This window comes from Zingiber officinale, chromosome 4A, assembly GCF_018446385.1.
Source record: "Zingiber officinale cultivar Zhangliang chromosome 4A, Zo_v1.1, whole genome shotgun sequence".
In the NCBI taxonomy this organism is placed as follows: Eukaryota; Viridiplantae; Streptophyta; class Magnoliopsida; order Zingiberales; family Zingiberaceae; genus Zingiber; species Zingiber officinale.
The window spans coordinates 159,688,222-159,701,521 of NC_055992.1; the positions used below are offsets into that span (position 1 = coordinate 159,688,222).

The 13,300-nt window shown below is 40.9% G+C and overlaps 1 protein-coding gene across 1 annotated transcript; it reads left to right on the plus strand.

Annotated features, from left to right (window-relative positions):
* Positions 1-1,122: 1,122 nt before the first annotated feature.
* Positions 1,123-10,500, plus strand: LOC121972988 (epsin-1-like). Its single transcript, XM_042524592.1, has 2 exons — positions 1,123-1,332; positions 10,009-10,500. The coding sequence occupies exons 1-2, from the start codon at positions 1,123-1,125 to the stop codon at positions 10,498-10,500; spliced, it is 702 nt and encodes a 233-aa protein (XP_042380526.1).
* Positions 10,501-13,300: the final 2,800 nt, after the last annotated feature.

The window sequence follows — 13,300 nt, forward strand, 5'->3', positions numbered from 1 at the left end:
TGTTTTCTATCCCACAGAAAGAAACAAAAGGTCCGTGAATCGGGCGAAGGGTCGTCTGTTCCTTCCTCACGTCCTCAACCTCCCACTGACCCTAGGTTTCCAAATGCTGCAATGCAACAAGCTTTCACCAAAAACACCTTCAAACTTATTCCCCCTAGATAAGTGAATTTGCAATATTATAGATCTTCTTGTTTTGATACCTATAATAGGTTCAAGCATTATAAACTTGACTCTTTGTTGACTTGTGAGAGGGACATCAATATAGGTCTTGTCTCCGAATTCTATAATAATTTACACACTTCAGATGGTGTAAATTATCGCACTCGTGTTGCAAAACGGAGCCTGGACTTCTCTTATGAGATTCTTCAATCTTATCTCGAATGTCTACCCTCAAACAATGATTTTGTCTTTTATCCAAATCTTCCCGATGAGCTGCCTCCACCTTTTGAGCATATTAGCATTGCCTCCATGCATCAGTTCTTCTTTGGTCGTCCTCGTCCGGATGGGCCAGATGCTCATATCACTAAGTTTTCTTCTCTTGAGTTATCGGCTGAAAATGCCGCTTTGTTTAAAGTAATCATCAACTGTCTTTTCCCCATTGCCTCTCGTGCCCTAGCCATTCTACGACCGCCTCATATGTTTGCTCTCTACGCCATTCGTCATTCCCTTGACATCAATATCCCTCTGAATATCTTTCATTGCATCATCCATTTCACCCAGCCCGTGCAGCAGACGATACATATGCCTTTCGGGCATCTTATCACAGATTGGCTGGCGTCCCAGAAGGTTGATGTCTCCCGGGGACGGCTGGAGCACATGACAGTGGCTTATTCTCGGATTTCTTCCCGCTCTTTCAAGAAGTCGGGTCTGATTGGTGGTCCAGCTGGAGTTCGATGGATCGATGGCCGTGCTTTTGGGGAGGGACCCCGGGCTCGCCACAGGGGGGATGCACAGGCCTTGGCTCCTGCGGAGGATGAGGCTGAGGAGGAGTTCCACGGGCCAGCTTCTCCGACTTTGGAGGAGACGGTTTCCACTCGCCTTGAGGAGCTGACCCTGGAGGTAGCCAGCCTGCGTACCACGTTGGATACCGTGGTCCAGCAGCAGACTTCGATGCAGGCGACTATGACTTCGATGCAGCGGACTCTGGACACACTAGTGGACTTAGTGGGCTCGTGGGTGACGGTCCACCCTGGTCCATCCCCCGCCCCTGTTCCCCCTACTGAGGATGCCCCTGATCCTGACTCTGCGGCGGTTCCTGCTCCGGCTACTACGTCCGCTCCAACTGCTGATCCTGCTCCCACTCCTCCTGGAGACGAGCTTATCGAGTTTTATGTTCCTATATGATGTATTTTTATCTTGTTGTATGGATGGTTGTTCTGGAGTCCTTTTTGTGAACTCTCTTTTATTTTGAATGTATGATATTTTTTTTGCTACACTTTCCTTTTGATTCTACATTTCAGTGTTGTTCTGTTATGTTGATATATGTGTTTTAGGGGGAGCATTCATTGGATTTATCATATTTGCCTTGTGCACTTATTGAGGGGGCGTTATTTGCTTTTGATTTTTGACAAAGGGGGAGATCTATGTTGAAGTTCATGCTTATTGCTTATGCCTATCTTAGTAAATTAAAATCAAGCTTACTGCAATTATGCAATTATTATTTCAGCAAGCTACCATCATTATTTATCATTGTATTGGAAATTAGCCTAAACTTAAATAGATTGTCAAACATCAAAAAGGGGGAGATTGTTGGTGCAATCATGCCCTGGAAGTTTCAATGTGTTGACAATTATTTAAGTTTAGGTTAATACGGTGGAACTAACATGCATTGTGAGTTTGCAGGAGGAGTTTCTTGCAGGTCAGAAAACCAGATGCAAGAGAAGACCAAGAAAGTCGAGGACTGGATTCTTGGCAAAAAGAGTTCTTGCAGGTCAGAAGACCAGATGCAAGGCAAGAGAAGTCCAAGAAGGTCGGGGACCGGATTCTTGGCAAGAGAAGCTCCTGCAAGTCACAAGATTATGTGTGTGATAGACTCACTGTCAGAGATCGACTGGAAAATCGATTCAGACATGGCTGTGCGGCAAATTGCCTCTGAATCGATCAGCCGATCGATTGAAGGTAAGGCAATCGATTGGCTGATCGATTGGTAAAGTTCTGCGCAGCATCTGGATCGATCAGCCGATCGATTCAAGTTACTGAATCGATCGGCCGATCGATCCGTGAACATTCTGTGCGAAGCACAGAATCGTTCTGAATCGATCAGCCGATCGATTCAAGGGATTGAATCGATCGGCCGATCGATCCGTGAACATTCTGTGCGAAGCACAGAATCACACTGAATCGATCAGCCGATCGATTCAATGTATTGAATCGATCGGCCGATCGATTCACGCAGCTGCTAATTTCATGAGCAAGCGCTTGAATCGATTCAAACGCTGCCCCAATCGATCCAAGTCAAATAAAAGAATCTGCACCGTCGATCTTGACGCGATGGCTTCCAACGGATAGTTGTGAATCGATTGGAATATGACCTCAATCGATCCACGGCGACGGCGGCGTGAGAAACGGCTAGTTTTCTCAACGTATAAAACACGGAAAGAAGCTGGAAAACGTAGACAACGAAAAAACATACTGTTCCATTGCTCTCCAAGCCTTTTGAAAGCTCTCAAGTGATCAAGATTCAAAGCAAAGGGTTCAAGCTCCTCTCCACTACGTACTGAAATCTCACCTGCAAAGAAGAAGCTGATTAAAGCTTGTAATCCTTCTCTACTTCTTCTTTGTAGCGTTTGTGATATTTATTTTGAAGAAAAGGAAGAGGTGTATTTCTGTTAAGGTTTCTCCACCTTCGGTGTGATTCCGAGAAGGAGGGTTTTTGATAGTGAAAGAGTGTGAGTGGTGTGGATCCTTGGATTAGTCACCTCCTTGAGGAGGTGGATACCAAGTAAATAACGGTGTTAGCATTGCCTTCAGATTTCCGCTGTGCAAAACAAAGTTGGTCAGAAAAAGAAGTGAGCCATTCACCCCCCCCCCCCTCTAGCTCAACCGATCCTAACAAGTGGTATCAGAGCCAGGTTTGCTTTTGAGGATTCATCGTCAAGAAAGCACAAGTCAAAGAGCTACAAGATGTCAATGAAGGAGGGACATAGTACTTCACGACCACCATTCTATGAAGGCAGCAATTTTGCTTATTGGAAGAGCCGCATGGAACACTATCTCATGACCGAAATTGATATGTGGTTCTCAATCACGGAGGGATTCATGGCGCCAACTGAAAATGGAAAAATGCTTGAGTCATCCAAGTGGACTGTTGAACAAAAAATGAAGGCTCAAGCAAATGCAAAGGCGATTGTGACTCTTCAATGTGGATTAAGCTCGGAACAACTCAACAAAGTTGGACCCTTTAAGAGTGCCAAGGATTTGTGGGATAAGCTTATTGAACTAAATGAAGGCACCAAGGATTCAAGAATTGCAAAGAGGGATTTGTTGATAAATCAACTTCAAAACTTCACCATGAAGGATGGAGAAACGGTAAGCTCACTACATGGGAGATTCAAGGAACTCCTAAATGGTCTTCATTCAGTTGGAGAGAGTGTGGAGAACCGAGATCTCATAAGGTATGCTTTAAAATCTTTCCCAAGAAACTCTTTATGGTCATCCATGGTGGATGCTTATAAGGTTTCAAGGGATTTGTCAATAGTGAAATTGGATGAATTATTTTGTGAACTTGAATTGCATGAGCAAGCTAACACAAGCCATAAGGAGAAAGGTATAACATTGGTTGCAGGTGAAAAGAGCAAAAAGAAGCACAAGGAAAAGAAAAAGGAGAAGAAGGAGTCATCTTCAGAATCCGAACAAGATAGTGATAGTGATAGTGATGAAGAGCTATCATCAAGTGAAATGGAAAACTTCGTTCGAAGAATGATGGGACATTCAAGGAAGTTTGACAAAAAGGATGTCAAGAAAATCTTCAATGATGAGAAAAGAAAAGGTAAATCTCTTGTGGATTCTAAGAATAAAACTGATGTAATTTGCTATGAATGTAAGAAAAAGGGGCACTACAAAACGGAGTGTCCAAAGTTGAAGAAGCAAGAGGAAAAGATCAAGAAAAAGAAGAAGGCATTGAAAGCCACATGGGATGACTCATCATCAAGCTCATCGGAAGAAGATGAAAGGAAGAGCTCAAAGCACATGGCTCTCATGGCCTTAAGTCATGTAGAAGATAGTGAAGATGAAGATAGTCATGAAGAAGATGTGGAGTCTTCAAGTGAGTCATCTTCTAGTGATGATGAGGTAATTTCTCCCAAGCTTGATAAGATGTATGCCACCATTGCATGCTTAACCAATGCACTAGCTAAATCAAAAGGGAAGGTTAAAAGATTGCAAAATGAATTGAAATCACTCAAAAATGAAATTGTGCCATGTGAAAGTTGCATGCTTCATGAAAATGACAAAAATGATGTTGATGATCTTGAAAAAGAAAATGTATCATTGAAATCACAAGTTGATGATCTTAGATGTGCTCTAGTAAAATTTACTTCAAGCTCAAAATACTTAGACATGATTCTAGGAGCTCAAAGAGGCGTGTACAACAAAGCGGGACTAGGTTTTAAATCTCAAGATAAGGAAGTTAAATTCATGTCCCTAATTAGTAGAAACCATGCTTCAAGGGTTAAGGTTGTTCAAGCTTGGGTACCCAAGCAATTTGTTATTGATGCTACTGGACCCAAAGTGTGGGTACCCAAACATTTGGTTCATCGTGTTTAAACAGGCATGCGAAAAGGGGGAGCATCCAACAACATGGTTCGTAGATAGTGGATGCTCTAAGCATATGACGGGAGACTCATCAAAATTTTCATCATTTAGACACAAAAGTAAAGGTACCGTTTCTTTTGGTAATAGTGGTGAGCTAAAAGTTATAGGAATTGGAGATATTAGAATTTCCGAGAAATTTGTAATAAAAAATGTGTTACTAGTAAAAGGCATGGCTTTTAATCTCTTGAGTGTTAGTCAACTATGTGACTCGGGGTATAGAGTTGAGTTCAACTCATCTCAATGCCTAGTCAAACATAGTGAACTAAACACCAATATTCTCATAGGCAAAAGAACAGAAAATATTTATCAAGTTGAACTATTTGGTGCTACTAATGTGTTTGCTAAGTGTCTCATGTCCAAAGAAGAGGAGACGTGGCTTTGGCACCGGAGACTCGCTCACACCAACATGAAGAATATCAAAAATCTCTCAAGGAAGGAGTTGGTGCACGGATTGCCAAAGTTGAAGTTTCAAAAGGACAAAATATGTGATGCATGTCAAATGGGTAAGCAAACCAAAGCTACTCATAAAGGTAAAAATGTTGTAAGTACTTCAAATGCTTTAGAGCTCATTCATATGGATTTATTTGATAGTAGCAAATATATTTCTTTAAACGGTAGTAGATATTGCTTTGTAATTGTGGATGATTACACTAGATATACATGGGTGTTTTTCTTGAAACATAAGGATCAAACTCTAGATACCTTGATTGCTTTTTGTAATAGAGTAGAAAATGAAAAGGGTCATAAGATAAACAAAATAAGAAGTGATCATGGAGGTGAGTTTGAAAATGATAGATTGACAAGTTTTTGTATGGAAAAAGGCTACAAACATGAGTTTTCAACCCCTAGAACACCTCAACAAAATGGAGTTGTTGAGAGGAAAAATAGGGTGTTACAAGAGGCCGCTAGGAGCATGTTAAATGAATATTCACTACATAGTTTCCTATGGGCCGAAGCAATCAATACGGCTTGTTATGTCCAAAATCGAACTTTAATACATAGGTTTCTAGGAAAAACACCTCATGAATTGTGGTTTGATAAACAACCTACAATTAAGCATCTTAGAGTATTTGGGTGTAAGGTCTATATTCTAAACACCAAGGATCACTTGGGAAAGTTTTCCGCTAAGGCGGATGAGGGGATTCTTGTAGGATACTCAAGTCATAGCAAGGCATACCGAATTTACAACAAAAGATCAAAACTAGTTGAAGAATCACTAAATGTTGTATTTGAAGAAAATCCCTCTTTAAACGCTATAAGAACAAACAATGAAGAATTACAATTTGAGTTAGAGAAACTAACACTAAATGAGGAAAATCATCAAGGAGAAGAAAATCAAGAAAGTGATGATGAGAAAAATGAACCTTTGCCACTTGAACCCGAAGTTATAACAAATCAAGACTCAAGACCTATTAGGACTCATGTAAATCATCCCTTAGATCAAGTAGTAGGAGACATTACTCAAGGAGTGAGAACTCGATCTTACTTTAGAAATGAAGGAAGTCAAGTTGCCCTAATATCTCAAATAGAACCAAAAACCATTGATGATGCCTTGTTTGATCCGGATTGGATTTTAGCAATGCAAGATGAATTATCTCAATTTGAGAGAAGTCAAGTTTGGGATTTAGTTCCTAGGCCTAACAACAAATCAATTATTGATACAAAATGGGTTTTTAGAAACAAACTTGATGATAAAGGGATAGTGGTGAGAAACAAAGCTAGATTGGTCGCTAGGGGTTTCAATCAAGTAGAAGGGTTGGATTATGATGAAACTTATGCACCCGTAGCAAGATTGGAGTCAATTAGAATGATGTTGGCCTTTGCCGCCCACAAGGGCTTCAAATTGTACCAAATAGATGTAAAATCAGCATTTTTAAATGGTGTAATAAAAGAAGAAGTATATGTTGAGCAACCACCGGGATTTGAAAATTTGGAGTGTCCAACCCATATATATAAACTTAAAAAGGCCTTATATGGACTAAAACAAGCTCCTCGTGCTTGGTATGAACGATTGTCAACATTTCTAGTATCAAAAGGGTTTCATAGAGGAAAAATTGATCCTACTTTATTCTTGAAAAATAATGGTAATGATTTGTTTGTGGCCCAAGTATATGTAGATGACATTATTTGTGGTTCCACAAATAAAGATTTTTTAAATGAATTCATTAATCACATGGAGAGTGAATTCGAAATGAGTTTGGTTGGTGAGTTGACATTTTTCCTAGGATTACAAATTAAGCAAACAAAAGAGGGCATTTACATTCATCAATCCAAATATGTCAAAGAGCTATTTAAGAAATTTGGAATGGAAAATGCAAAGGAAATATCTACCCCCATGGCCACAAATACTAAGTTGGATAAAGACATTGAGGGGAAAGAAGTTGACTCCAAAGTGTATCGTAGTGCTATAGGAAGTCTTCTCTATCTCACGTCTAGTAGACCGGATATACTGTTCGCCGTAGGTATATGTGCTAGGTATCAATCTTGTGCCAAGGAGTCACATTTGAGTGTCGTTAAGCAAATTCTTCGTTATCTCAAGGGGACTCAAAATGTTGGCCTTTGGTATCCTAGAACCGAAACTTTTGACCTAATGGGCTATACCGATTCCGATTATGCCGAATGCAAATTGGATCGCAAAAGCACTAGTGGTAGCTGTCAATTTCTAGGGTCTTCTTTGGTAAGTTGGTCAAGTAGAAAACAGTATTGTGTAGCTCTCTCCACAACCGAAGCGGAATATATTGCCATGGGAGAGTGTGTATCACAATTATTGTGGATGACTCATACTCTAGAAGACTATAAACTTACCTATAACAATGTTCAAGTACTCTGTGATAATGTGAGTACAATCAATTTAACAAAAAATCCCGTTCATCATTCAAGAACGAAACACATAGAGGTTAAACATCATTTTATCCGTGATCATGTAACTCGAGGTGATATCATTTTAAATTATGTTGGATCAAAATCTAACTTAGCCGATATCTTCACCAAACCTCTTCCCGAAGTTGAATTTAGCTTTCTTAGAAGAGAATTGGGAATTTGTTGTATTGATTAAATCAAATCCTCCATGGTCACTTTATAGGTAGAGTCTTTGGGTTCTTCACCTTAATTTTTGCCTCTCACAAACACATAGGGTTATCTTCTTTGTGTGATTTAGATGGGGGTGAGAGGTTAGGAACATTTATCTTGGTCATAATGCTTGTTATGATGCATTAAGTTGGCCAAGAAAAATGCTTGTCACATGAAACATTCATTTGTCCAATCATAGGGAAAGCAAGTGTACAACTCATGTGCCCGTTGCCCTACGATTATGATTGGAAATTTCCAATTGATCATGTAACAACTCACTTCTGAAACATTGGTTGTAGTGTGTTATTGGATGGGGATTATTATGAAAAAGATAGATACAAACTTCCTCATATCTTTGAAGTTTTCAATAATTTGTGGTTTTGTGTAAGTTTTCACTAAGACGAGTTTATTTTTATTAAAATTTATTTTTCCTTGATAATATGGGACATATATAGTGTCTATGCAAAATTTCATGATTTTTGGGGTAGTGTACAATTAGTTGTGCTTTTCCAAATCTTGGTTCTGAAACTTTTTCAGACATGCAGAACTATCAGGCTTCCCAATCGATTGGTCAATCGATTGGGAGGCTCGCACTTGGCCACAGAAGGCATCTGAATCGATCAGTGGATCGATTCAGAGTACCTCGATCGATCAATGGATCGATTGAGAGGCTCGCACTTTTCCACAAAAGGCATCTGAATCGATCAGTGGATCGATTCAGAGAAACTCAATCGATCAATGGATCGATTGAGAGACCCTTTCGTTTTTCCACAGAAGGCGTCTGAATCGATCCATGGATCGATTCAGCCTTTTGTTCGACTTTCACAGAAGCATTGTGAATCGATCGACCGATCGATTCAATTATTCTCAATCGATCGGTCGATCGATCGAAGCCCTAAAACCCGTCTTAAACCCGTGGATCCGAATCGATCCCTTAATTTTTCCTTTTCTCTTTCTCTCTCTCGACGCGGCTTTTGCCCTAGGCGACTTCCCAGGCGACGGTTCTGCTTGTCTCGATCGTCACTCCGGCGTGCTTCTCCGGCGAAGAGGCGCTATTCCACTTCTCTTCCAGTTCTCTCTCGACACACTGGGCAGCTCCTTTCCTCTTCTCCGTGTCCTCGCACAAAATGCGGACTCAAAACCCTAAACTTGCATTACTTGCATTACCCTTGAATCTTTGCATTACTGTCAAACCATTCACTGTCCCTTCCTCACGCACTTTGTATTCCTTCCCGTTCACTGTCAACCCTGGGCATCTCGTGCATTTGTTTTCTATCCCACAGAAAGAAACAAAAAGTCCGTGAATCGGGCGAAGGGTCGTCTGTTCCTTCCTCACGTCCTCAACCTCCCACTGACCCTAGGTTTCCAAATGCTGCAATGCAACAAGCTTTCACCAAAAACACCTTCAAACTTATTCCCCCTAGATAAGTGAATTTGCAATATTATAGATCTTCTTGTTTTGATACCTATAATAGGTTCAAGCATTATAAACTTGACTCTTTGTTGACTTGTGAGAGGGACATCAATATAGGTCTTGTCTCCGAATTCTATAATAATTTACACACTTCAGATGGTGTAAATTATCGCACTCGTGTTGCAAAACGGAGCCTGGACTTCTCTTATGAGATTCTTCAATCTTATCTCGAATGTCTACCCTCAAACAATGATTTTGTCTTTTATCCGAATCTTCCCGATGAGCTGCCTCCACCTTTTGAGCATATTAGCATTGCCTCCATGCATCAGTTCTTCTTTGGTCGTCCTCGTCCGGATGGGCCAGATGCTCATATCACTAAGTTTTCTTCTCTTGAGTTATCGGCTGAAAATGCCGCTTTGTTTAAAGTAATCATCAACTGTCTTTTCCCCATTGCCTCTCGTGCCCTAGCCATTCTACGACCGCCTCATATGTTTGCTCTCTACGCCATTCGTCATTCCCTTGACATCAATATCCCTCTGAATATCTTTCATTGCATCATCCATTTCACCCAGCCCGTGCAGCAGACGATACATATGCCTTTCGGGCATCTTATCACAGATTGGCTGGCGTCCCAGAAGGTTGATGTCTCCCGGGGACGGCTGGAGCACATGACAGTGGCTTATTCTCGGATTTCTTCCCGCTCTTTCAAGAAGTCGGGTCTGATTGGTGGTCCCGCTGGAGTTCAATGGATCGATGGCCGTGCTTTTGGGGAGGGACCCCGGGCTCGCCACAGGGGGGATGCACAGGCCTTGGCTCCTGCGGAGGATGAGGCTGAGGAGGAGTTCCACGGGCCAGCTTCTCCGAATCTTGAGGAGACGGTTTCCACTCGCCTTGAGGAGCTGACCCTGGAGGTAGCCAGCCTGCGTACCACGTTGGATACCGTGGTCCAGCAGCAGACTTCGATGCAGGCGACTATGACTTCAATGCAGCGGACTCTGGACACACTAGTGGACTTAGTGGGCTCGTGGGTGACGGTCCACCCGTCTCAGTCTGGTCCATCCCCCGCCCCTGTTCCCCCTGCTGAGGATGCCCCTGATCCTGACTCTGCGGCGGTTCCTGCTCCGGCTACTACGTCCGCTCCAGCTGCTGATCCTGCTCCCACTCCTCCTGGAGACGAGCTTATCGAGTTTTATGTTCCTATATGATGTATTTTTATCTTGTTGTATGGATGGTTGTTCTGGAGTCCTTTTTGTGAACTCTCTTTTATTTTGAATGTATGATATTTTTTTTGCTACACTTTCCTTTTGATTCTACATTTCAGTGTTGTTCTGTTATGTTGATATATGTGTTTTAGGGGGAGCATTCATTGGATTTATCATATTTGCCTTGTGCACTTATTGAGGGGGCGTTATTTGCTTTTGATTTTTGACAAAGGGGGAGATCTATGTTGAAGTTCATGCTTATTGCTTATGCCTATCTTAGTAAATTAAAATCAAGCTTACTGCAATTATGCAATTATTATTTCAGCAAGCTACCATCATTATTTATCATTGTATTGGAAATTAGCCTAAACTTAAATAGATTGTCAAACATCAAAAAGGGGGAGATTGTTGGTGCAATCATGCCCTGGAAGTTTCAATGTGTTGACAATTATTTAAGTTTAGGTTAATACGGTGGAACTAACATGCATTGTGAGTTTGCAGGAGGAGTTTCTTGCAGGTCAGAAGACCAGATGCAAGAGAAGTCCAAGAAGGTCGAGGACTGGATTCTTGGCAAAAAGAGTTCTTGCGGTTCAGAAGACCAGATGCAAGGCAAGAGAAGTCCAAGAAGGTCGGGGACCGGATTCTTGGCAAGAGAAGCTCCTGCAAGTCACAAGATTATGTGTGTGTTAGGCTCACTGTCAGAGATCGACTGGTAAATCGATTCAGACATGGTTGTGCGGCAGATTGCCTCTGAATCGATCAGTCGATCGATTGAAGGTAAGTCAATCGATTGGCTGATCGATTGGTAAGGTTCTGCGCAACACAGAATGCGTCTGGATCGATCAGCCGATCGATTCAAAGTACTGAATCGATCGGCCGATCGATCCGTGAACATTCTGTGCGAAGCACAGAATCGTTCTGAATCGATCAGCCGATCGATTCAAGGGATTGAATCGATCGGCCGATCGATTCACGCAGCTGCTAATTTCATGAGCAAGCGCTTGAATCGATTCAAACGCTGCCCCAATCGATCCAAGTCAAATAAAAGAATCTGCACCGTCGATCTTGACGCGATGGCTTCCAACGGATAGTTGTGAATCGATTGGAATATGACCTCAATCGATCCACGGCGATGGCGGCGTGAGAAACGGCTAGTTTTCTCAACGTATAAAACACGGAAAGAAGCTGGAAAACGTAGACAACGAAAAAACATACTGTTCCATTGCTCTCCAAGCCTTTTGAAAGCTCTCAAGTGATCAAGATTCAAAGCAAAGGGTTCAAGCTCCTCTCCACTACGTACTGAAATCTCACCTGCAAAGAAGAAGCTGATTAAAGCTTGTAATCCTTCTCTACTTCTTCTTTGTAGCGTTTGTGATATTTATTTTGAAGAAAAGGAAGAGGTGTATTTCTGTTAAGGTTTCTCCACCTTCGGTGTGATTCCGAGAAGGAGGGTTTTTGATAGTGAAAGAGTGTGAGTGGTGTGGATCCTTGGATTAGTCACCTCCTTGAGGAGGTGGATACCAAGTAAATAACGGTGTTAGCATTGCCTTCAGATTTCCGCTGTGCAAAACAAAGTTGGTCAGAAAAAGAAGTGAGCCATTCACCCCCCCCCCCCTCTAGCTCAACCGATCCTAACAGTCCGAGCCTATTTGATTTTCTAAACAATCCCAACCGTTACCATTTTTTTAGTTTTGAGAAGATAGAAATGGTGTGCAGTATAACTTATATACATTATCTCTATTTTAACTGATAAGCACCAGCATCGCAATTTAGATATTGTGACTAATCACTATGTAATATTATTAATATTCCAGTTTATACTTTTCTCATATAATACATACCACTGTATTACACAATAAAGACTACATACAAAGATATAAAACTACCTACACTACGTAAGTTCATTTACATTCTCTACAGGTTTTTTCCTTCCAAGACTATGGATATTTAATCCAATGTTTTAAAAAACTTATCCCTCAAAATTGATACCATTACATCAATTCTAATCTTTTTCATGTCTCCTTGTTTGAAGTCCATCTTCATATCGTATAGGAGACATCGAATGTATTGCATCACAAAGAAGCCACAGTCAACGCTGTAAATAACAACACCATTTTAATGGTCAATATTTTTTATCAATGTGTTCTATTCACACTTTGTGCTTGACTTACCTGGCGTTTTGTTGTGGACATTCTATTGTGCGAGAGACCCATTTATCGAACGGATAATACCTTTCAAATGTTGGATCAATAGCAACAACGTGCTCATGACTATAGAGTTTAAAATCTGATATCTGTAAGATTGAAGAGGAAATTTACATTTTCCATCAACTAGCATTTATATTAGAATACAAACATACACATGAATATTGGATGCTCACCGCTGCTTCAAATTCATATTTGTATTTACTTCCACTTGCTAGAGAATTGTACTGATTGAACGTCATTGATTTGGTGTCCACCATCAGCAAGTGGAAGTGTGCATTATCACGGCACAAAGGTATAAAAATATACCTAACCACTTCATCTCCTCTATCTGTCTTTATCAAGTGTTGGAAGACAAACTTACTTGAAGATTTCATTAATGACTACAAATATGCAAAGTCATATATATATATAATCAAATAATAAAATGAATTTTAATTTGTAATATTCTCAAATAAATTCCTTACTGTGAATAATGTTGAGCAATATATAGACTTGTTGTATGTCCTTCCAGAAGAGAATGCCCCCTTAAATAGAATTTTACAATACGTGTCGATTACATCCCCTCTTGTCAACATCTCTCTATCACATCAGATAAC

Coding starts and splice junctions, on each gene's coding strand:
- LOC121972988 (XM_042524592.1), top strand. CDS start 1,123: ATGACTTCGATGCAGCGGACTCTGGACACACTAGTGGACTTAGTGGGC. Junction 1,333..10,008: donor ACGAGCTTATCGAGTTTTAT/GTTCCTATATGA, acceptor TCTTTCAAGAAG/TCGGGTCTGATTGGTGGTCC.